Consider the following 26,983-nt stretch of genomic DNA (forward strand, 5'->3'; position numbering starts at 1 on the left):
CAGGTGAGTGCAGGGCTGGGGAGGGACAGTGCAGTGCAATCTCTCGGAAAGGTTTTTGAAATTCAAATGTGCAGTTGCATAACAATGCCATGTGCACAGAGTGAATGTCTGATAATCTGGGGGGGGGGGGCAGTCGTGCAGCCAAACGGGGCTGGATGGATCCCTGTGCAGCGTCAGGGATCTGCATGCAAACGTCACAGTGAAGGGAGCAGAAGATCCGGGACGAACCGACAATGTAAATATATTGTCTATTACAGACTGGGCTTCGGTAAGACTTTTTACAGTGAGATGTGAGTGGTGCTTGAGTTTTTTAAATGAGAAGAAGAATAAGTTAATTATTGGGAGACATAATACATCAAAGCCAAAAGCAGAAACCAATATACAGAAAAGATTCACACAATCACTTTCTTCAGCTGAGATGTACTGATTATGAAACTGGGCAAAAACTAAATGCCCTCCTCCGAATATGCACAGCAGCCTTATCAGATGTACGAAAATTTTATTTGTATGATCATTTTGCCCTTTGAAGTTCTTCTACAAGTGATCATCACCTGGTTAGGATGCTACGATGCCTTTTGATGCTATGAAAACAGGGTGAAACGTTATGACTGACAGCCCAGACTGACTTCTGATTGGTCGAGCGTGTTTATGGTGGCATCTGTATCTGGGATATTTTGAATTAATTTCTTGATGGTGGGAGAAAGAAGAGACATGATATCCATCTCTATGACCAGACTTATTCAGTATTAGTGTTTTCTTTCTTTTAGATATCAACACATATATGTTTCTCGTGTGTGAAAAGAGGAAGATAAAGCCCAATATCAGACATGAGGCCTTTGTTTGTACCGCAGCCCTGATGGTGCTGAGCTGTGTCAGAGGATGACACAAATTCTTGTTTAACTGTGCTTTAAACCTGAGGCGAGCATGTCAGCAGTAGGAAATTTCACTGCTGCATGCACACATTGGCCTGATCCTCATTTGCCCTGTGTGTGTGTGTGTGTGTGTGTGTGTGTGTGTACACAGGTCATGGAAGGATGCTTGCTTATTTGCCTTTTCTTAAAACTCCTAAATAAACGTCTGCTCGTGTCCGTAGGTTATTTATGTCACATTTGCAAGAAGAGACAGTGATCAGGAGGAGGAGTAAGAAAAAGGAGGTAATCAGGGTAAAAGGGAGAAAAATAAATAGCAAGGTTAATGATCCAAACATGAGGAGGAGCAAAAGAGTCAGAAGGTGTAGAAGAAGAAGAAGAAGAGAGAAAAAGACAAGTCACTCAACTGGGCAATGATTTCAGCTGGTTGAAGAAGAGATGATGTAAGAAAAAAGAACAGATGTTGATTTCTTATTGAGGAAGAAAATAAAGTAATGAGTGAATGGACAGAGCTCAGCAAGTGTACAGAGAAAATGGATGACAAGAGGAGAAGACACGCCGAGGTCTCGGAGGAGCAGGTACGGGAAAATAACAGGAAATGTCAATATTGGAAGAAGGGATGAAGAATAGAGTTACAGGGGGAAAAGCGGAGGGAGAAGAGAGGAGGCGAGGGGGAGCCTGGGAGATGTGTCTGTTTTCTTGGTTGGAAAGATTTAATCAAGTTCACATCGGTGCGGTGAACCACACAGGCCCGCCACTTGTCTGTGGGAGCCAGAGGGGAGCAGGAGGACAAGCTGAGGCTTCACTGTTCAGACCGCTGCCATTATAGCGGAAGAAAAAATAAATAAAAACCCTAAATAAAGCAGAGCAAACTCTACCGCTGCCTTCTCTTCATGCTGGATTGTTCTCAGTATTGATCTTTGTCTTCTTTTCTCTGTCTGGCTCAATCATTTTCTTTCTTTTACCATTTCTTTTTATCTTGAGCTTCAGGATTTAATGAACAATTGACTATTGGAGCTTCTGAAAAATGTTCAGGTTGCCAGAGTCTTAATGATTGTAAGCACTGTTTTGTGCCAGTTGAATGTGTCAATACTCCTGTATGCCAACATTATAGTCTAATAACTACAAAATAAATACACTGTCTATCACAGAGTGTATATAAAAATAGATAACATGACTAATCCCAACCCGACTAAAGTAAGGCCAAAGTGTTGATTTGATTAATGCAGCCATTTACAGTTTATGTAAAGACTGGTTCAACAATTGACAAAACTTAATAAGACAATACATTAAATAACTTAGTTTCAGATTTTCAAATGCAGTCCTTTGTTGTATTTTCTCTATTTCATATCACTTTAAATGTCAAGACAAACAATTTAAAGATGTTATCTTGACATCAGGGACATTATGATGAAATCATGTTCAGCAGCCTAAAGGATAATAAATAACCATGTGCAGCTCTGATAAGCAGCCGGATGATGAAGAGAAAATAGACATGGAAGTCAAGAGTTTGTATTTTAAATAGCAGGCATCACATATGCTAGTAGCAGGTGCTGCGGAGCATACTGTCGTACGTTTCCTTGAAGTTGACACAGTGTAAAGTGGCAACAACACTTTGATAAACACTGGAACACTGGTGGGTGGTTTGGTGAGTGTGTGTGTACGCATCAAATCAAGGACAACACGAGGTGCGGGGGGAGAGAACGCACATCAATTTAACATGGTAACAGCCGTCTCTCCCACTCTCTGGATGAATATGAGCCGGCTCAATTTCAGCTCTGTCCGACTGAGGTAACCATGCCAACAGGACCACCGCTGTCGCCGCTGTCATCATCACCACGGTCGTCACCATCACACGCCGCAGTCAGATTCATAGACAGTTGCAAACATTAAACCGAACAGGTAGCTGCCTGTGTTTCGTTCAACAGTACAGAAGAAGAAAGAGCTTGATGTTGTAGAAGTGTAGTGTTGAGCAGCGCAAATAAAACACCAGAAAATAATAAACTGAGCAGAAACAAATGATCTAAGTCTACTGTGAATACTGTGAATATACCTCTCAGTCTCTGTGAATATTATGTGTGCATGGATATATAAATGAATACACATGCACATACACGCGCACACACACACACAACACTCACACACATCACTCACACACATCACTCACACACATCACTGCTGCTGAAAGTGCAGGCAATTCCTGGTTCACTGACTTAGAAACACTTTATTGGCCTCAGCATGTTTCTCATATTGCCTGACCAGCACTGTCTCGCCATGCTGCTTGTGTGTGTGTGTGTGTTGCCCATGTGTATATTTTCGACACCATCTAATTATCCTGTCAGTCAAAAGCAGCACCTGGAGTGGAGAACTCTCGAGTGTTAAAACGCCTTTGGTAGCGAGAGAAATCACTGTTGGGTCACATCCACAACCTCTCTCTCTGTCCGATCCACACACACTCACACACACACACACACACACACACACACACACACACACACACACACACACACACACACACACACACACACACACACACACACACACACACACACAGCGAGACAGTACCACACACGTCATGAAGGCATTCATAACTTCTGCTGACGCAGATGGAAACCACATTGTGTGATTAAGTGTTAATTTTGTTACAGACTTGAAAAAGGTTGGATTTCTTTTTAAAGCACAGTGGCCAACCAGCTCAGAATTTCTCCTTTTCTGATATCAACTGATAATTCAAGTTGAAATCTCTTGAAAACAATAACTCAAAACTTTGTTATGCTAGATTTTCTCCTTATACTTATTTAAGGTCTTTACTTGGCAGTATAGAAAAACAGTGAAGAAGGTATGACAAACAGGAAAGGTCACACAGGTGGAAGTGCAGCTGTGAACATTGTTGTAATACTGTATGAACACTAACCATTCAGCCATAGTTTGAAATACAGTAATAATGATTTCCCAATATTGCAGTAAAATAACAACTAGGAAGTAAAGGTACTTTTTGTTCAGTGTATATCACAACGCTTGGTTAAGGTGACAGAAAGGTTGAGGTCTCATTTCTATAATACACTCTGATTTGACAGTCTGAGACAGTCTGATTTTTATTGGACGTAATGGATGAAACTATGAAAAGACACTGAGTCTGTGCCAGAGGACGTCACATACACCTGTTCACACTGAACTGCTTTACTTACATACAGTTTTAATGTACTTGAATATTTAGTGCAACTTACACATGTACTTGTACTCCAGTACCTATCAAATTATTTGGCTTAATAACTGATTAAGATTTAACTCCGTTTTCTGATACATTGCTACAGATTAGGCTATTCCGCCTTAAATACAGTAGCTAAATATACTCCACCTTAACTAGCTACATTGAAAAATCATATTCATACCCTAAACTAGAAGAATCAAAGTTGATCACAAGAAGGTGTTGTCCCAAAGAGTTGAAACCTTTACTGACAAAGATGAGTTTCAGACCAACCTGTGACGTGTAGCCTGTCCCCGCTGACCTCGATCTTGAGGAAGAGACGACCCCGTCTCTCTGTGTGGTCCATCCCACACAAGCTCGGCACGTTGACCACACACTGCTTGTGAACGTTCATGTCGCAGGCTAGACAGAGACAGAAAACAGAGGGGGACATACAGAGTGTTGACTTTATCTGTCTTTTAGGCCTGGTGTCATGACTGTTACTTTGAAAATCTACAGTCAAGTGAAAGGTGCCTCCTCCTTATTGCATACACACTTGAGGGTGAATCATACATAGGAATGGAGAATATAAGTGTGGTTGTACATTTTGCAGGATTTACTAAGTTTCGTGGAAAATGCTCTGCCTTGCAAGAAAATGTACAAGACGAGGTGCACAACAACATGAAGCAGCTGGAGCTCTGCTGAATTTTTCAACAAAAGAATGAATAAAAGATAACATAAAAACAAGTAAAAGCAGATTCCTAGAAAGACTAAAAGTCTTCAAAGTAAGAGAACATGGAGCTGTGGTTTATTCTCACTAAAATATAACTAGAACATGAAGAAATACAAAACACCTGCCCGTATTTCATCTGGATAAATATCTAAAAAAAAATTAACTTTTCCATTTTGGATCCAACATTACACAAAAGTAAAATAAATGATGAAGAGGGTAGTTGGCCTTTAATCTTAAAAATTGTGTTGCTTGTGACTCGTTCTTTATTAATTTCTAACACACTCCCCCAGACACACACACACTTCCTCAACAGATGAGCGAACATTTGTTCTTCTCTTCCCCCTCGTTTCCTCCTCTGTCCCTTTCTGCCCTCTAACTTTCTCTCCCTTTCTTCCCCTCTGTATTTCCAATCTCTCCTGCTTCCTCCCTCCACTCTGCAGGCTTGTCAAGCTGACTTGCAGGGAGGAGACAAGGAGAGACGAGAGACGGGGAAGCAGTTCGTAATAGCGATGGCCTCCCCGCATCAATTTGTTCTGGTGTGCTCCTATTACCATCTGCGATGAGGCCGCCACCAGGGCCCCGCAGATGGATAGACAGAGTAAGATGAGGGGGGAGGGATGGATGGAGGGCGATGGATGGAGATTAAGTGGAAACAAGGAGGGGGGGCAGAGGAAGTGCAATGAGACATAAAATGTAAGGGAAATATAAAGAAAAGATGACAAAGAAGTGGGGTAATAAAGGGAAATAATCAGTGTAGTAGAGTGAAGAACAAAAAGGAAGGAGGAAAAGGAGCGGAAATCAAAATGGGCAGAGGTCAGATGGAGCCGAGCCTCAGATGGAGCCGAGTGTACAGTACAAGTCTATTCCCATCTGTTCTCATTAGGGCCGACTCGGAGACAGAAACCAGCACAGCACATTCGACACAGGTGCACACACACATGCACACAGAGAGAGAGAGAGAGAGGGTGTGTACTTACTGTCACATTTCATCCCTTGGTGGATGAGGCCGTATAGCAGTGAACCACAGTGGTCGCAGAAGGTGGGACTGCCGTACGAGTGGATCTTGAACTTGTGCTTGCTTCTGGGGTCCTGGGCAACAAAGAGAAAATATTATGGAACTTATGGCAGGTTCTTAAAGTTAAGATAACTAATGGCCTGTGATGATGCTGGTTGGTTGAAGTTTTCTTTCTGAAAACTGCAAAAGTGATTTTTTTCCTGTTTTACTTTGAAACTTCTTCCGCCCCCATACTTCCCTCCGTCTTGCACGTTGGCATGTTTGTCAAGCAATACATGCAATTCAATGAGAATTTCAGTGAACAATAAACATGTGGACAGTGGAGGAGGTTGTCCACATTGTCCCCCCCCCCAATTTCCAGTGGTACTGCTCCATTTCATCGCTTTCGTCTGTATGCATTAGCTTCCAGAAGACGTGCACTAATACAGACAGAATGAACACGGACAGAAGGCTTCGTCTGTGTTGTTATCGTATCTAACGTTGACCATAAATGAGCTGTAAAACGTTTTTGTTACAGGGAATATAAAAGGATCCCTTTTGCTACAACTCTTACTCACTCTGTCTGTTTCGCCTCATTAAGACACTAAATAGCTCTGCAGTGTCATTTCTATGCACGGTAGCTGAGTTTTAGTTTGAAAATGACACCAATGCTAAATATGCCATATCGTGTCCATCGTAGCATCTGAAACAAACCCCCGAAAAAGAATGAAACAAATAAACAAACAAAAAGACAAATCCAGCTGGAATGGATTTGTCAGGTCGTTATCAGTGCGTGGGAACGTGTAAGGTTCATGTGATTTCGGGCTTGGTGTCAGTTCTCTCCATCTTGTCGTCCTGGAAGCCAGCCTAGCCCATCCTCCCCAAATCAGGCTTCCAATGTTGTTCAGGCACAAATAAACACCGTGCAGTGATCCTGTAGTGCCAGGAGTGAGCGAAACTGAGCAACTGTTTATCTTGGCCTCAACATCTGGCACTGGGGCTGAGTAAAAATTGAGCTGGAATGAGCAAAGGGGGATTGATGCTATCATAGGCTTCCAAGAAAACAAGCAGGACAGTAGTGAACTGGATGATATCAGAAGTCATAAATGTTTTCTGCAGCACACATGCATGAACTGTCAAAGCATCTGTAGCGGGATCCGCTCCGGTCTGTTCTGCATGGCCAAGTTTTTAACTTGTCGGAAAATCGATTCATTCCTTTTCCAGTCAGTATTGTAGTCGCTGATGTTGGGTAATTCCTACAATCACCACAAAACAAACATGGCTGTAATTAAAACCCTGCAAATGAGGGTGGATAACCCCCCCACCAGCATTGCCTCCATCAAGCTGAAATGTGTCAGAACGGCTGCATGTGTAATTATACAGGCCACTGACTGAGTAAGTGGGCCTGCATCATTGGAGAGTGCACACAAACACGCTAAATCGAGCAAGTAACATGACCAAAGGAGAAGATGGCGAATAGAGAGATGAAGAGGAGATGTTTGTGGATGGAAAACAGAGGCAGTTGTAGGGCGTGACTGACTGAGGTTCAGTGAAAAATCTGAAAAACTAGCATATTCTCCTTTAAGTGAGCTCGTCTATATTTGATCCTGTCCTGGAGGCTTTGCTTGAGACAGAAAAGAAAACAACAAATGGCATAGTGCTCAGGCCTCTTGTGTCCTGGCTGCGTCTTCTCTCCCTCTGCAACCCGCATCCCATTTTCACCTCCACACTGTACAAACGCTCATTCTTTTCAACTTTTCTGAGGAGGCTTGCTCAGTGAACAACAGACATCCTGGATAGAGGCAGCCACAGAGGACACAGTCCCTCCTTTACTCTCTCTCTCTCTATCTTTGACTTCATCAGCCCTCTTCCTCTCTCCATGTCTCTGGACAGTGAGCCCCTGGATGTTTTTCACTTTTACTGCGAGCCCTCTCTCATCTTTCTGCTGCCTTCATATATATTCTCACCTTTACCCGTGGTCGTTTTCTCTTTGTGTTCATCCCCCCTGTGCTCTTTGGAGTCACAGATACAATTAAAGTGGAGGGATATCCACTCACAGTCACCTAGAGTTGTGTCGATTTCCGTTTTTTTCTGTGGTCCAGGAGCTGATGCAAACCGGCTGACATGTTACGATATGACAGATTCTATATCAAGAACTTGTACCACCAGCATCACAGAGCTAAATCCAATTTGTATTGCAATAGCAACTAGAATGGCGCTCTGAGAGTGTGTACCTCGGCTCAACACCTCCATAATGAAACCATCCGGTCCTGTGAAAGATCCATGAATTATCCTCTGAGAAACAAAGGAAAGTGTCAAAGAAAATTCCTAGATCTGCAGGTAATAAGCACTATGACAATGTCATTAAATGAATATTATGTTAACAAACTAACAGAGCCGTGGATGACTTGTGGACAATTTACTTTAGTCCGACTAAACTAAAATCGAGCCAATAAGGTAGCATCTGGGATTTGAAGCTGAAATGTTGGGTGGTTGTTGTGAGAAATAAAAACCTGATGATCCTAAGTTGTCCTGCTGATTGAGCTGCAGCTGCACTCTGTGTGTGTTTACGCATTCTTTTACTCATCTTACAGCAACATGTATTGTATGACACAGTGTAGGTCATGAATCATAAGCTTCCTGCTCACCCTGGTATTAACGTCACGCTTTGGGTTCTAGATTTGGGACAATACAAGAACAGCGAGCTGTGCCCCACACATTAAAGGTCTTAAAGAGGTTGATCCCTTTCCTTCCCTTAATTTGATTATGTATCAAACATAATAATATGCATAATATCAAATGTGCAAATGCATGAAGAGGCAGTACACTTGGCAGCTTTCATTCTGGCCCACGCTGCCACATTAAAAATGTTTGGTGAAGTGAACACAGAAATGTAGATGTTTTTTAATTTCTTCCAGCAGAGTCAGAGGGCCCATGTTGCATGGTGCCAAAATGTCCAGCAGAAACACACTATTTGAAATTGCCATGATGTTGCTGTTCGGTTTTTTTCTTCAATATATTTTGAATGACTGAGACGACAGTAACACAAATTGTTCATTGTTCACTTAACTTCACTTCACACTGAGGCCACGGCTAAAGGACCCTTTGGACCCCTGGGGTTGGTATGGTACAGGTTCAGTGATCCATCCATGGGGAAGATGGAAAGAATCTAATCCTTGCTTTTGTTTTGCCACATGAAAACAAGCATGTACACAAACACACCTCAGCACTTTCCCTTTAAGTTTGTTTCAGGTGATCTGTTGACAAGACACACGAGTCCCTGACTCAGTCCAACATGAAGCACAGATGATATTATTGTGTTATTGCAAAATCATAAAAACAACCCACATCAGAAAGTGGTGTAGCACAAAAATGTTATTTCCAAGCAGCTTGATGAGGCATCACTTCAGACTGTATCTATCAAAGATCCTGTCAGCCAGTTAAATACCGGACATCATGCAGCGCTGGGCAGAGACGCCGGCGGACAAACGGCCGACGCTAACAGACAGAGCTGCTGAGGCAAAACCAGGGGGGAAGATGGCTGCAGTGAGGCGAGATGATGCCGCTGCCGAATTCCTCGGAGCGTAACAAGAGCCCCATGAAGCAGAAGACGAGGGAGAAGTCGAAAGATGAGAGCAGAGTGACAATGAGTCAAACAGAGGATAGGGTAATTATAGTCAGGCATTGACGGGCACCTCACAGCAGGAGGTAACAATATCTAACTACTAATTTGACATTATGGTCATAAAAAGTGAAGCGTAGAGTAAAGACCCTGATGTGATTCATATCTGAGGAGGTTAATTGGTTAACAAGCTACTCTTTGCAGCTACATTTACATCTGCTTGATAAAGATTGGGCTACAAAGAGTAATGGTAGTGTAATTTCCTCTAATGATGTTTCATAAGCAAAGGACTTTTTCAATCTGTGATCCTCCTCCTTGTTTGATTTGATGTGTATATGATGAGAAGCCTCCCGCCCACTGAAGTGTCCCTAAGCAACACACTGCTTCTCCCCAGAGTCGCTGGGATAGAGAAAAGAGTCCAGTGAAATGTCCCCTTTGTATGGACTCACACACATATGTCCAACTTAAAGCTGCACTGTGGAGGTTTACTAGTTAAAACCAATGTTTCCATTCAGGGATTCTCACCAAATTATGATTGAGGGCAAGACATTTTGTAAAAATATGTTTTACTGACTTTAAAAGTAACCAATTGTGGGAAATGTGATGTGTGAGAGAGACTTTTTTAGCATTTAAGCAAGATTAAAGAGTTAAACAGAGAAAAAGATGACGTTAGCCCACCGCTCTATCTCAACACCGTCAAAGTGCTGCTATACCGCAAAGAGCAGGGCAAACGTTACATAAGAGAATTTATGTATTTAGAAATCCCAAATCCTCACCTTAAGAGTTCAGAAATAAACTTATATAAATAGCAAGATGACTGATCTGCTAAAGAGATTTGATGCAGTGAAGCTTCATCTGGGATTTTGCTGTTTGTTGTTTTACCAAACAGTCATTGGAACTATTTATGTACCACACAAACACACACTTGATTCCAGCAAAATGATCCCGAGACATCACCATGAGGAATTTATCATCAACAAACAAAAACTCTAAAAGTATTTAGACCAGATTCATAGTGAGTGTGCCTGCGTGTGTGTGTGCGTGCGTGCGTGTGTGTCAGGATGAGGGACTTGGGGGAACAAAGTGAACAACTGTACAGTTGCTATGGTGATAATGTCTTAGAGAGGATTCTATGATGGATTGAGTCAGCGGAGAGAAAGCAAACAAAGAAGGAGGAAGAGAAGCAGAGAATAAATTAATCTGTGGCTTGATAAAAATTAAGTGTGTGCAGGCATGTGCATGAAAGACAACACACCGCATCAAAGAGCATGCAGATAGAAGTAAACTAAAGAAGAGGTGAGAACCAAGGAGCAAAAGTAGAGCAAGACAAAAGATGCAATGATCTTTTTCCTCAAGGCTGGAGTTCAGCTGCTCGGCAGAAAATAAAGAGAAGAACAGGCAGCGGAGAGGATTCTCAGATAAAGGTGGTGTGTTGTGAGGACAGTCCAAACACACACGATGGAGCAGATCTGACCTGTGGTGGAGAAGTGCCCACACCCCACTTCATCAAGGACCATCTCAAATAGAGTGTGAGTGAAGGAGAGACGGACAGATTTGTACAGTGTTAATAACTGGTTTAGAGAAATGAAAAAGATGATAAAAAAATGAAGTCAAAACGGATCGAGAGACAAACCAGAGTCACATGGACAGAAGAGGAGATGGATGTCAGAGACGAGGCTCGGCGGTGTCGGTCTGTGGGTGTGTGGGTGGCATCCAAGTCACACCAAATCTCCAGGCCAAGAGTTGACACTTTGCACAGTCAGCCAGCCAGCCAGTGTGGGTCTCGGCTAACAGTCGTGTGTCCACATTGTGGAGACAAACGCTGTCACTCGCACAGTTACACAGTCTTAAATGGATGCAATTGCAGTTAACCATGACTGACTGCGGGTTTTTATTTTGGGCAGGCGACAAATATGAAATATTTAATCTACAAATCTCTGTAATCCCTCACATCCACTGTACACTGCTGCAGTCTTTACTGTGGTTCATCTCCACTGGGAAAAGATCTTCAAATAATCTGCTCTTCAGCTGCCACATTTCCAATATCACCTCGAGTCATTTAGGGCTACCACTAATGACCATTTCCATTATTGATTAGTCGGCTGATTTACTTCGATTCAAAGATTCATCATGAGATGTTAGAAGAGAGTGAATAATACCCCAGTGAATATTGCTTCTTGTATCCAATTAACAGTCTGAAACTCAAAACTATTACATTTATTCTGTCATATGAGAAAGTGATGCATCAAATCCTCACTATCAGAGAATATTTGATTCGAATATATTGATCTCTGGTTGAAAACAACTGACAAAATTCATCCTGCAAAGACTAGTATGAAAAATGACGTGTTATGTTGATCAGCTTATCAGTTAATCAAATAATCATTAATTGCTGCAGCTCTTGAGTGGTGTAATTGAATTTGTTCATTATTTCGAAAGCATACTGAAAGCAATATGCAGCTCATTTATGATCATCGTGGTAACGGATACTTATATATGTGTAGTATACTGTATATGTTCTATATACTTAGGTGATATAATGTAATTATAAAAAACAAAAAAACAAAAGTGCTGCTTTATTGAGTTTAAAACCTGTTTAGTCTGCTACAGAATATTAGCTCAAGTTCACTAATGTCAAACAGACAAATAATAACTTGTCTATAATCACTCACTCACACAAACACACACACAAACAAAAACACACTCAAGTACACGCTTAGCTATTCAAATGCAGCCCCTGACAGGCACCCGGGTGGAGATTGCCCTCCACGCAATCAATTGTGCCACTTGCAGGAACTTATCTGTCTTCTGACACTGATAAAAACAATAATGAAGCAGTGACTCAGTTCATGAGAACAGAGGAGGGAGGACAGGGGTTGGAAAGAGCTGACATAAGATATATCAACAGTGGGAAACGACAGCAGACACAGCGACTGTGAGAAATCCAGACTTAGAGGAGGGAAACAAGCAGATACACTGACAACCATGACTGCGTTCTTTATCTGTAGATCATGTGCCGTTTTGCGCTGCGGCTGTTAAAGGAGAAACTGTTGTATTGACTATCAATCACTGATCTAATTAGCAGGATGACGTGTCTGCCTCTCTCCACCTGCAGCCACCTGTCAGTGTTTAATGGGCCGTTGCCTTCAAAATCTCCCACTGTAGCCTCGTTATGTACGAGACACATTTATAGGCTGTAAATGAGGCAGCTAACAGAAACACTGATATCAAAGGAGGAGTCGTATTAAACACGGGTTCTGGACTGTTTTGTTTCAGCACGATGTGCTGTTCATGTGTGTGTGTTTGTGGGGTCCAGGTATTACTCATTTTGTGGGGACATAACATACACCAGTGGTGAAAAAAGAACTTAGATCCTTTACATATTGTGGTACAACAATAGTAAAACACTCGATTATGAGTGGAAGTAGTGTATTCAATAACCTTCTCATGTACTACCAACATATACTAAAGTACATATTTGGATTTGGTGCAATGCTTTGTGATTGGTCCTTTAGGGCACATTTACATTTACAGGAAAAAGATCTCAGAGCAAGTCACAGGCATTTGAAATATAAGAATGGGCACCCATTTTGACGACATTGACTCCAGTAAAAAAATGACACATATTAGTACAAATGTTTAAAAATGTACTGTATTTTATATTTGTATCATATGCTCATCTATCCGCTATAAGTCTTATCCCTGCAGGTGCTGGAGCCAATCCCAGCTGACACTGGGTGAGAGGCAGGGTACACCCTGGACAGGTCACCAGTGTATCGCAGGTCTGACATACAAAAAAAACTCTTGACATTCACACCTTCAGAAGAATCAGAGTCTTCACTCAACCTAACTGCATGTCTTTTGAATTTGGGAGGAAGCCAGAGTGCCTGGAGAAAACCCATGCACACAAAGAGAGAACACGCAAACTTCACACGGAAAGCCGGGTGCTGATATCATATTTTTTAATCATCATTTTTTATGTAAAAATCATTATAATAGTACAAATACCTCAAGATTTAAGTACATATTTATTTACTTTCCACCACTGACACACACAGGTACACAGTAAAGTGAAACTGAGCAGATACAGGTGTCGATGCGTAATCCTTCCCTGGCGCGCTCTAATTAACGGCAGAGGAGAGATCCAGTGTTCGGATGTATTCACACTGAACCTCTGAACACCACGCACCCTTTCATCGCAACCCAACTTTCATCATCAAACACATCATTTAATTAGACTGACTCGGATATGAGGCTGGCTTTCATATGCATACATGCGTGTGTGTGTGTGTGTGGGGGGGGGGGGGGGGGGGGGGGGGGGGGGGGGGGGGGGCTCTCTCTGTTGGAGCTGAACCTTTGTTATATTCACACAAAAGCTTTCAACCTGTGAGAGTATCATCACTTCCTGGGTGGTCCGCCATCTGGCTGGAGGTCTCTGTGGCTGCAATTGTCGGGCGCCGTTAAGAGACACCGGTGCTGATGGCTCCATTTCTGCTCGGTGGTAATTGAACTGTGAGAGAGGCTGAGCTGTTCAGAGGACAGTTGACTTAGTCAAGAGGCAGTGGAGGATCCCACTCAGGGTGATACAAGTCCAGGCTTGGCACTGTGCTGATACCAAACATACACACGTGGCTACATACGGAATGTTAACACAACCAACAACTGCTTTTACCATATTAAAACACACACACACACACACACACACACACACACACACACACACACACACACACACACACACACACACACACACACACACACACACACACACACACACACACACAATAAAAGTGAAGCCTCCTATGGATGCCTTTGAGTCAGGCCCCTAACCCTTTACCCCCATCTGCTTCAGCTCAGAACCGAACAGAGACTGTGGTTGTACAGAGCTGAGAAGAAAAGAACATCGAGATAAAATCTCATCGAAAATACTGAATAATTTAAAAAGGAGGTAAGACTGTAACAAAGGTGCCAGTGTGTCGTAACAATTCTACAAAGAGTCAGCGTCACTTTTTCTGTCTTATTAGAGGCTGCAAACGTGTCCATTTAGGAAAACATCACAGTCAGGAATGAACTAAATATAAAAGCTTCAACAACATTATGCAGAGGGACAAAAACAAGAAGACCTTTAGTGAGCAGGTAGAGCTAAAAATGGAGACATGCACAGAGTAATTGCTGGTTAAGGATATCTTAAGTGGTCTTTCTCACTTTTCCTGTTTGCTGTCACACGTCTGACTCTGCTCAGTTTTGAATAATTATACAAGTCGTTTTACTGCACTGGATTTTCACATGGGGCAGTTTTACAAGGACTCAAGCAAACTATTACCATTCTATCATAAAAGTTCACTTTTCAGGTCGTCCATCACCTGCCTTCCCACAGTGCTTTGCTGCAGCCCCCCCCCGCCCGACTTCCCCCAGCGCAGTTATTAAAGCTTTGACTTGCAAGAGAACCGGACGACTGCGGCTGGTAACATACCTGCGCATTAATCACTGCAAGATCGCCATGGAAACCAAGGAGGACAGGCCCCAGGTGGCCATCTCTCTCTCACCCTCTCACGCACATAAACTAATTTTAACCAGAGTACAATGTAAACACAGAAAACACAGAGGTGTACTTATAACTATTGGCATTACACATACATGTGCATGGACACACACACACAGAGTACTATCCAAAGGAACCACTAACAACCAAATTACCTACTGACACAGCCTATGAATGTTAAATATAGGTTGACTTCAAGTATGTAAAAGCAACATTATACATATATACTATACAGAGTCATATATATACTGTGACTAAATAAAACATAAACTAAATTGAGTTTAAGTTTAACTCATCATTGTTTGTGACGAGCTGGATGGTAATTTGAGATACTTTACACATCCTTCAAGTTACAATCAGCCACCCACAGGATTTGATAATAATCATCTCTTTGATAAACCCCTAAGTACTGATGAGCACCAGAAGTGCAGCTTTAAACAAGTGCTTATAGGCCGTGTGATGTCAATGAGCAAACAAACCCAGGAAATTGGAGAATGCACATCCAGCCTATGGAGTACGTTAGAGAGATGGATAGCTAAAGCCCATAGAAGCAGGGGACTTAATTACACACATGGTAATCCTCTATAGCCATCTGTGACAATAATGTGCTTGGAGGATGTTTGGGATGATGAAATTATGTTTCGTGGCGCAGCTGTTCACCACATTTTTGTGCCCGTCTGGTTGGACCATTTTATTCTTTAATTGGGTGGATAAAAATTGATTTGGGCAGGTTGGTATAATTTGTACCACTTTACCATTGGGGCTGTTTCCATTTAGAAAACACTTGAGGTGCCGAGGGAAACACATGAGGCAAACACACGCACGCAGGTGCTCGGAAAATGATGGTAGTTATGTGGTTAGGTTTTTCAATATAATCAGTGGTTGCAGCAGTGGCAGGAAAGTAGTCACTCTAAAACTCTTAACCCTGTGTTGCTGGAATTTTTGTAACAATAAAAGTTTAGGTGGCTTACACCCTGGACAGGTAGCCAGCATAACGCAGGGCCAAAATATAAAGACAACAATTTACTCTCACATTCACACATAGTCAGTGTCCAGCTAACCTAACTCCAGTCTGCATGTTGGCTCCTTGCTGTTATTCACATTTAGCCGAGATTAAGCAGTAACTCTTCAAGTCCATATTCCATAAAGTCAATGTAATTCATTATTGTAAATATGTCTCCACTCGGTAGCTTGCTGTATTTTCATCATATTGAATGGACAAGCCCTTCAGGGGTGAACAAAACTTAACAGCATGACTATGGAGTCCCAAATGTTAGAGCCAGATTTGTTAAATTATGAATTGAGCAAAACCAACTCCGTGTGAGAGGTTCTCCCCTGTTGTTGGAGCTGTATCAGTGTGAGCAGGTTATACAGGACAATATGTGCTTCAGGCAGTTCTGCACTAAATCTCCTTGCAACACCAGCCCTGAAACTTCAGTCAACTTCTGAATCCCACGTCCAGAAACTGTTATTGTGACTCAAATGTCGTTGGAATCAGGAAGCTTAGCTTGAGTAATGTTACATTTATTATTTCCTTACACATGATGTGAGTGCAGTTGGACTTTAAGGTGTTTTCATCATCTAAATATGTAAACAGATGTTCTGGTGTCCTCTGTCTTTCTGCTAGATTAAGGCTGTGTGTTGTGATGTCATGTGTCCTAAACCCTCTGACATTCAAATTGTGTTTGTGTGTGTGTGGATTATGTCAGATGCCCTGTAGCTGGCAGAGAGACTGCATTGGCCCCTGATGTTTCTGTCAAGCATCCAAACAGCAGACGATTACCACTGTGCCACCTGATTGTGTGTGTGTGTGTGTGTGTGTGTGTGCGCATGGGCTTTAAACGTGCGTCCCTTACTATTTACGTCCGGACAATTACATAAGGAACCCAGCTGTTCCCTGTCTCTTTGTCTTTCCTCAGTACAAATGCTGAATATTCCGCTTTCCTCCTGCAACTGTCCGGAGTTATGTTAAGTTTACGACCTCGTGCCCCCCCCCCCCCCCCCCCTGCACTGTACGTATTGCTGCACTGTAGTGCGTATTGACTTAAAAGCTTTCAGATCTTGTCAGAGATATGCAGCTTTAACAGCCGGCCTGTCAGTGGGCTGCTAATCCCAGAGGTGTTAGTGATATGGGAACATCCTCGTAAGGCTTATCCATACGTACCATACACTCTGATGATCAGACAGAGAAAACATCACTGATGATGAGATGAGACATGTGGGTCTTAAATAAGATGAACCTCTGACCTATGACTGACAACAGATAAATGTGTAGTGCTTCAGTGCAGCAATACCCAAGCTAAGTATTAGAAAAACAACAGAAGTGACTGGAAGTATTTAGTGACTAGAAGTGATCACTGATAAAAGAGCAGGGAGTATGACATGACATGTTGTTCTTATGATTGTATCACTGAAATCATTCAGTGTATTTAAATGCCTGCCTCTATCCGAGCATTTAATATAGAACAAATACAATATATCATTTCCCAAAGAGAACATCTGTCCATGCTGAGCATGATATCTATGACATCTGATTAATTTATCTAAGACCAATATTCCAAATGACAAACAAATGTCATTACAACAATCATAATCATCAAAACATTTTGCCTTGATACTGCCGACCTATTCTGACCTGAGCTTTTACCCTCAATAGAGTTAATGTACAGGGCTATAATACATAGACATTGGTATAAATCCAATATATATATATATACACACATGTATATATGTTTTTTTCCCTCTCCCTGGAAATCCTCTTTAAAGATATGTACTCACCGTCCCATTTTATTGGAATAACGTGTATGAGGTGGTAAACTAATAATTAAAACAATGAGGACATTATGATGCGGTAGAACTACAAACCCGTACACATGACAGAACGACACATAATTAACCCACTCATGACTCAAATGTTCAACTACACTGTCCTTGTGTGCGTGCATGATTACTTCACACATCACATTTTCATGTGGCGTGCTGACCTGATAGATCATTTTATACGGAGGTGGCGCCTATGCTGGCTTGATTGCGTCCAAGACATTTAGAGAATATTAGAGGTTTGGGGGTTTGGGCAGATCTATTCTTGTCAGGCTGGGTGTCGCAGACAGCGCTGACTAATGATCTGACGGGCTGGGCCGCTGCAGGAGGCATCAGTGACAGCTTAATGAGGCCAGAAGGCTTCTGTGCTTAGAGAGATAGAGGGAAAAGGGCGATGTGGAGGGAGATGCACAGGAAAAGGGAAGGTAAAATGAACAGAAGGGAAAAAACAGACAAGAGCAAACTGGAGAAAAGACAAAGTGAAGAAAGGAGCAAAAAATAGAGATAAATGAGAGTGTAGGGGCCATGCGGTTAAATTAATAGAGAAGGTGTAAGGTGTCCCACTGATGTCCTCCCACTCCTGACGTTTGTGTGTGTGTGTGTGAGGAGCATCCCCAACTGCTCTGTGCATTTAATTAATCGAAAAGTGACAACTCTAGCGGGAGCTTTTTTTGCATCCAACTGATCCCCCTCCTCCTCTTCTTGTGTTGGTGTGAGATGAGTCACCCACAGTCACAGCTAGGAAGGGCTGTCCCTCCTGTCATCGCTGCTGGAGATGGGAGCTCTATCGTGGGGTGCGAGGTACTTAGGCCTGCATCAGCACGTTCGCACCAAGAGACAGTCAGAGGAAGTTGGCAACCAACAGAGCGGAAAGGGAGAAGGAGAGTGTGGATGAGTGAAAGATGGAAACATTTATTGATCAAATGTTTTTTAAATTGAATTACCTTAAAATCACATGAAAAAAATCACAATTGAGTTTAACTGTTTATAAGATTGAAACATGTTGCAGCCATAACCTGTGATGTTTACGCCCACACAGCCCCACAGTTAGGGTCATGCGTTGCCCATGCAGCCAATCAAATCATCTTTAAACAAATGCTCAAGTTAATCAACTCACATTAAGCAGAGGCAGAGACAGCTGGCTAACCTGGTCTGTGCACTTTTCCTTTTATCACTGCTGTGATAGCTAGCATGGAAAGTTAGCTCAAAAAGCCAGCTACATCTTATGTCCCAAGCATGAAAAGTGATTGTTGACGCCCACCGTCACGCGTTAACACTACGTGTGATTGACATGTCATCTCTTTCTCTACAACGATGTAAGTCAGTTACTGCATGGGAGCTGTGTCACCGTGCTCTACCTGAGACTACAAAGTAGGACGCTGATTGTGGCTGTTCTCGGGGGGGGGGGGCTATTTTGAGTCAAACCCCACCAGTACCCCCCACTCCCCCGGGCAAAAATATTTAAGGTGCACACACAGGAGAGATAAAACACAAACACACACAGACAGACACACACGTTTACACATTCCATCGTTATTTTTCTTAAATAGAGGAGTACATGAGGTTCAACTGATTTGTGAACCAGTGAGTGATGATGGTGTGTGTGTGTGTGTGTGTGTGTGTGTGTGTGTGTGTGTGTGACTGGAGGCAGACAGAGACCACAGAGTGAAATCTCAGCCCTGGCGCCTCGTGGAAAATGATGGCTCTCTTTTTAGCAGTAGATTTACCTGATGGCTGCTTTTCAGGTCGTGGGTGATAAAGTGCAATAGTACTTCCAGGAAAAAAAAATCAAAGCGCTGGCATCGCGCCTTTTACAGTGTCTCACTTTCCCTGTATGTGTAGGTACTGTATGTGACACATCTCAGCCTGTTTTGGATATCATCGTGCACACGGGAGAGGAATCTGTATTTTTGGATTGTAAATGCAGCAACAAACCTCCTACAACCCTTCCTCCTTCTCCTCCTCCTCCTCCTCCTCCTCCCACCTCCCCAACTCTCCTGTGGTCCCTCCCCGGTGCTGACATTAAACATTGAGCTGCTGCGGCCTCCAGTCTGAGGAATAGGTCAGCTCCCTGGCTGCCGTCTGACGCAAACACACACTATTACCAGCCTGTCTGCTAATACACACACATGCACAGGCAGGCACGAGTAGATACAGAGGCTCATGCACATACCAACACACACACACACACACACACGCACACAAACACACACACACACACAAACACACACACACACACACACACACCTGGTGTACTGTGGGTCTATAAATCATTCATTAAACTCTCATCTGGTAAATTAAATTGCATCACTTGATTATCCTCAAGTGGTAAATTACACTGTATTTATGATTTGGCCTCAGTCAAGCTTTTATTTCCCTTAAAAGGTTTTGCAGATTAAATATGAGATTTACTTTTTATGTCATACTGTATATCATCCTAGGAATTCATCAGCAAGCAATATAGAGGATTTTCTTTAATTTACTTAGTTGCTTACAAGCGATATCTCTTTTGAAATGTTTGGTAAATCTCAGAGAAGGTTTGCAGACCACTTGAGTGTAGGGTTCGGGGGTCTCGAAGCCATACACTTCATTTTATATTACACTCACTCATTGTGGATTAGAGTTTGTCTCAGTGTTTCGGCATGAACTGTAAGAGTGTGAAATGTAGGAGAAGCTAAGCTTACAACAGAGTGTTCATTACTTCTGCTGACCAAATACTTAGTTCACTACATGCTTGAGGCAAAGAGAGATTAAGTGTGTGTGTTAGTGTGTGTGTGTGTATACAGCACGTTGAGCAGTGCATTTATGACAGCAAAGCAACTTTTGTGTCCCTGGTCAGTCTTTGCCGTTGCATTTGTGATGACTGAACGACAATGGAAGCAAACTGCAGGAGGTGCAGGAAAGAAGTGATGAACTTGAGGAAAATATTAAGTAACAGGACAAGGGGGAGAGAGAGAGAGGGAGGAAAAAAAGGAAGGAGCAATGATTGTCACAACTCCAATGCTATAATTTAGATTTGACCGAGGTTCAGATACATGATACACCCACTACGATGAGCTCAATCTGTTTTCATTATTAGGAAATCAAACTAAAATCCATCGTTGATCGTCTCATTTATTACTGAGTAAAGCAACAAAATAAACTTTGATATCAGTTTTGTATTCATGAAATACCAAAGAGCAAAAGACAGTGGCATTTAAATGAAGCTCCGCCTCTGTTATCCACAAACACCATGCACTCCAACATAATGTTATGCACATTCATCATCAATGACAAAACCTAATTTGCACTTTATGAAATTATGCTCAGCAGTGAGGTGTTCATGAGCAGCCATTAAGTTCCTGAATCAGGTTAGGCGCTGCGGTGCGCTTCCTCATCTCAAATACTTCCCATCAGGCCACTCCGAAGTCTTTCACCCGCTGACGGTGCATGTTATATGACTATTCATCTTCTACACTTCACCTCAGTGGGAAGCAGGGATGTGGCACCATCGTTAGTCTGTCTGCACTAAATGAGCTTCCATTCATTCAGCAATTACACCCAGCAATGAGTGCTTGTGTGTCTGGAATGATTAATCACAGAGTAAGGTCCTTACTAATAAAGATGCAGTTGTCGTGTCGTGGAGAGTTTGTTAAGGATCATGAAATTTAACACCTTTCATTGCAAAGTACAAGGTTTCTGGGTCTAACATTAAATAATCAATTATTACTTAAGAGAGTCAAAGTTCAAACTGGTATTAGCCACTTGCAAATTTTCCAGTGAATGTGATCTAATGGGTGGAGCTCTTCACATAAACAGCATTTTCATCTTCAAAGCTGATCTCAAGTTTAGTGTGAGGAGTGCAATGGGTCACAATAACAGAGCGTGTCGACCCGGGAGAGGAAAACATGTCAGAGAGGCTAAGAGTCCACCTTTCTAAGCAACTCTTCAGTAACATCGCACCAACAAGCACCGGCTCAGACTGACATTTCTGGGGCAGCTACCAGCATGTGTGTGTGTATGTGTGCCTGTGTATGTGTGCCTGTGCCTGTCTGTGTGTGTGTGTGTGTGTGTGTGTGTGTGTGTGTGTGTGGGTACCTGACAGAGAGATGTACCATAAGATTTATGTCTAAAACCTAAATCTAAAACATTCAGACCAATTGCTCACTGTTCTCTCCAGAATCACAGTTGCACGGTTACTATTGTGTGTATTGTTAATTAACGAGGACGTTCATTTAGCGCATTTCAGCTAGTGTCCAGTTCTGCACTCACTTAATTTTCTCCATTCAAATGGAGAGACTACTTCAGTATCCATAGAAAGGACAACACTTATTGTTCTGCCTGTTTCCAGGGCATCCTAAGGTGTTCCCCCACCAGATGGGCTATGCAATCTCTCTGGGTCTCTCCTGTTGTCTCTGACCATATGGACAAACCCAGTCTACCTCCACAGGGACGCATCCATGTGACATCATAATTCAACCCACAAATCACCTGCACTGACTTGTTTTTAGCCTCTTTCTGACATCCTGCGATGCACTTTTTCCTTCCCTCTGTCTCTATACAAAGTATATGATACTGCCAATGCCTCGGGTATTTACCAACTGACCGATCTAATACTACCTTACTGTTGACTTCTAGAGAGAATCTTTATCTCATTGTCATTCGATATACAACACAAGAAGGAAATGCTTCAAAAGTTCATCTGTGTTAGAAACAAAACACAGATCTCTTACAGGTGTTTGTTTCAGATTTATGTAAAATAATCAGGCAGTAATCTGATTAAATCAGTTATCTAATCCAATAGAATGCCTCAGTTTTCAATTAAAACTTGAGCTTGAACACAAATTAACAAACGCCTCCCTACAACCCTGGAAAGGATAAGTGGTATAAATATGGATGGACGGGTGGACGAACAAGTGTCTTTTTTGACCAAATGAGGAAACAGAGGACCAAGTGTTCTGATAAAACACACACACACACACACACACACACCATATGGCACAGCAGAATGTGGAGAACACACCAACACTGGCATCCAACAGTGCGACTCGCACATGTACAAGAACACAAGTGTGATCGTGCTCCGTATATGTCATCATCATACCATCTTTACAGTAACTGTCAGAGAGTCTGTGCATGTCGGCCACTCACAGGTCACTCTGTCTCCCCATGCTCCCCTCAGGCTGAGCCCACTACTCCACAGCTCCACTCTGCCCCGATTACCACTCCTTGTTCATCACAGCCCAGCAGGGTTTGGCCTTTTGACACACGCACAACATACTACAAACCACACTCTCCTCCTCCTCTTCTTCTCCCTGCATATGACGCATCACCCTTATTTTCTCCTCCATCGTCCCTGCAGGCTGAAAGCCCCCCAGCTCCCAGACTTCTCCCTTTGCTCTATTTTTCCTTCTTGAGGGTTCATGCAGAGGGAGGTGACAACCTTGTAAATTTTCCCCTTCTATTTCACCATCTTTGCTCAGTTTCCATGTGCTACATTACCAACTGTCTCTTCCCCCTATAACTTCTTCTTCTCTGACCACCCTCTCCCTTCTCCTCTGTCCTCATTATCCACTCCTCCTCCCACTCTCTGAGCTTCTTTTTAAGACCAGGACCTCAAGTGCAGCAGCTTACAGTTCTTTGCCCCAGGAGAAGATTCACTAAATTCCTCTTAATTGAATAAATCTTTGAAGGGAACTCAATGCCCACACCTCATATTTCCCTCCTACCCTGTCTTGATCTCTCAGTTTCTCTCATTATACTTGGTCTTGCCTCTGATTTTTTTTCTTCAAGCTTACAGAGTTCTGTCCCCTCTGAAAATTCAGAACAAGCATGTTTGGGCACATTTTGAATTCCCCTTATAAAAAAGGAGAAAATTAATTCTCATCCACACATGACCTACTCCCATTAATTAACATTTCAGGAGGAAGTTGGACATAATTGGCATGCTGGGTATGTTGATAAGCAGGATGAATCGCTTTATCTTTGCTGAAATATCATCCATTTATCTTTGGGATGATAATTACGCTCCATAACATCATGCGTTGGTCACACTCGGTTGCTGACACTGTGAGGCTTTAATAGGAATGCAGAGGAATCGCTTCTCCATTAGTTCTTTGACTCTTTAACCAAAAAACAAGATTTGAAACAAAGTGTCCCGTGTGTAACATTCCGGGTGTGTGGGCTTAAAACCAGCCTGCGGCTTTAATTATGGCAAAGTCCACTGATATTACACTCCTTTCTGCATCGCTCATAATTCACTATTATTCTTCAACTTTATTACCACCAGAACAGTCTGACCCAAGTGTTCTGCTGAAACTCTGCTAACTTTACTCCCTTTTCTTAATTGCCTCACACTCTTGTCTTCATCCCCGGCTCCCTCTCCTCTCCAGGTCTTTGGGGTTTACTTAGGCAGAGGGCTTCTGTCACTGTCGGCCTACGAGTGGATTTTAATGAGGCGTGCTGTTAATAACATCCACTCATCACACATGCTGCGAACCACACACACATATAAACATATTAATGTACAAACACAAGCAGTTGGGTTACATAATCACTCTATTAAACATGTTTCAAGAGCAAAGCGTACAGAGGGAAGTGCAGGAGACAGTGTTTATGTGGCTTCAGTTTCCTCTAACTGAATGTGAATATGTTGGTACAGAGAAAACATAGGTTTGTTCTGAGTTTTTTTTTATTTTTTATTTTCTATTAGATTCTTGTCAACACAATGGTCAGTGCAGGTCAACAAATATGATATTTGTGGACTCAATGAGGAATCAATCGATAAAAAAGTTGACAGATTGCTTGATAAAATGAATATTGTTGGTTAAAGTCCTTCCAGCAAATCTAGTCCGAGGCGAGTCCACAACAAAATGCCAGCTGTGAGAGGCCAACGGCTGATTATTGGCCCACACGGCTCAGACCTTTTAAACTGTGCCCCACCCACTGATGTGGAGGAGTCTGTACAGACGCCCCACTGAGTGTGTTTTGGTAAGGTGGCCATTTTCTGATGCTAGTGTAGCTGGATGACAGATAATTAGGGCAAAGAGACCTGAGGCGACGAGAGGAAGACTATGAGTGAGAGCCGACAGAGTGTTTTCCTTCTGCCTGGGGACAGTCAGGCAAACGGCGTTCTTCACATTCCAGCATTTAGACGTGCTGCATTTAAGCAACGTGTGATGTTTTCATTTGCACACCCCATCAACAACACTAAAAAGAGATCATCTTGACAGCGAGTGTATTCTGTCCCCATGCACCACTCACACTCAGGAAGAGGTATAAACATGGCAGGGATAAAAATAACAAGATGTATTTACAGTAAAAGATGAGTTCAAGTTTTCTGTGTAATTATTGATATCACAGTTCTCTCCTGTTTATATAAACGTCTCATACAAATTACATTTTCTGTTGTTGATCGTCCCAGTGAGGCAGTTAAAGATCACACTGAGTCATCACTGACAGCAAGGGAAATAAATGTGTCCCCAACAAGCCCAAATATTCATTAAATATCTAACTAACTAACTAACTAACTAACTAACTAACTAACTAACTAACTAACTAACTAACACACTGGCTTACGTAACCGGGCATTACTAAAAGTGGGCATTACTTAAGCTGCCGACTGCAATTTGATATCTGTAATTAAATCAGCAGCTTATGTAATCACTCTGATTTTTCCAGCTGTTCCAACATCTGAGATTTGCAAACGTATTGATGAATGTAGTCATTTTCAAGCACATATTCATTTCACATTACATGTAAAAGGATATCAGAGACTTCACAAAAAATGTATAGATAGTATAAAATATATGATGTGTATCTGTATTTTCTTTTTAATCTTAATTGTCATTGAGATAGAAAAGAAAATTATCTGGATTTTGACTCACGAGTTGACTTGAATTTTGACAGTTTTCACTGCAAAGCATCATATTTAATACAATATACAATACTTTAACATTCTAACCACACATTTTTAGTAAAATAAAAATCTGAATTAATGCTTTGTTCAATTATTCATTTGTCTATATTTATAAATTTAAATATATATTTTCACCTATTGATTTTATATATTAATTTGTTGCATTTACATTTACTATTTTTTCAAATGTTTTTTTCTAAAGCAGAGTCAAGAGGAAGCCACTGAAAAAATATTTCTTGTATCTGCTCAATACTAGCTACAATAATACTACTACAGTAGAAAACATAAAGGTTTGTAACATCACCAACAGTAAAACACTGTTGAAACAGTGGAAACAAAATATTTCCTCCCATTAAGAGCAGTGTGTGTGAAATGACCGGAGGCCGTGTCAGTCTGGGACATCTGGTGAGCCCATAGACTGTATATAAAGAGCCTGAAGTCATGTTGCTAACTACTCAACAGTCAGACAGATTGTGATTTGTGACTGAAGAGCAGCGTCATGTCCACAGCCCCTCGGTGCTCATCAAATCTGAAGAGTTGATCTGCTCCTCTGGGTAAATGACACACAGACAGGCTTTCATCTGCTCAGCTATACTCTGACTTACTGTACATATTGTATAGGCTACCACAAGTTACTTCATTTTCTCTGGCTGCTTATCATTTGCACTGAGTTTTGCACCGCGCGCTGAACGAGGTTTGACTCTCTAAGCTCTAATCTGCTCTCGGTGCACTTCAGCATTAGCATGTGGAGAGATTTGACATTGTGTAAGCTGCTGAAACGGCCATGTTATTGCTTGAGCTCGCCCAGCTGTTGCAGCAGGTTGGAGAGCTGAGCTGCTGGGAGGGTAATGGCTCAAGTCTGCCACACTAATGGTGCAGGACGCCATGGGAAATGTGGACTAGTTTGCTAACAAGGCCAGGCTGATGCTATGAAGGAACTTTGCTGAATTCATGATACCTGTGCAGGAGGAAACCACTGATGTCTAAATTCAAAAGTGAAGTTATTCAGTCAAGCTGCTAAAAATCAGCTACATGGCTACATTTAAAGGTCCAGTAGTCATAGTAATGTTTTCACTAGTGTGTTCTCATCTATTTACACCGGGAGCGGGTCTTCTCTATGTAGGCTGCCATGTTTTTTTCAGTAGTCCAAACTGGACAAACTGAACACCTTTTGAGTTTTTACGACAACGGAAGGCTACCAAAGGTTCTCTTTCCTGTTTGGAAGGGGATGGTGAGGTGAGGGGCATTCAGCTGCAACATGAAACTTCACCACTAGATGTCACTACATTCTACACACTAAACTTTTAAGTGAAGGTGAC

General features: G+C 42.2%; 1 protein-coding gene across 4 annotated transcripts in view; it reads right to left on the bottom strand.

Moving 5' to 3' along the window:
* Positions 1-26,983, bottom strand: part of prkcab (protein kinase C, alpha, b) — a 77,172-nt gene that overhangs the window by 16,692 nt on the left and 33,497 nt on the right. For all 4 annotated transcript variants that reach the window (XM_069525105.1, XM_069525106.1, XM_069525103.1 and 1 more), the window contains exons 4-5: positions 5,767-5,878; positions 4,351-4,479 (exon numbers count right to left, since the gene is read on the bottom strand). In XM_069525105.1, the coding sequence (XP_069381206.1) occupies positions 4,351-4,479; positions 5,767-5,878 (241 nt within the window). The remainder of the gene's footprint in view (positions 1-4,350; positions 4,480-5,766; positions 5,879-26,983) is intronic.

Source organism: Paralichthys olivaceus, chromosome 5 (genome assembly GCF_024713975.1).
Source record: "Paralichthys olivaceus isolate ysfri-2021 chromosome 5, ASM2471397v2, whole genome shotgun sequence".
Lineage (NCBI taxonomy): Eukaryota > Metazoa > Chordata > Actinopteri > Pleuronectiformes > Paralichthyidae > Paralichthys > Paralichthys olivaceus.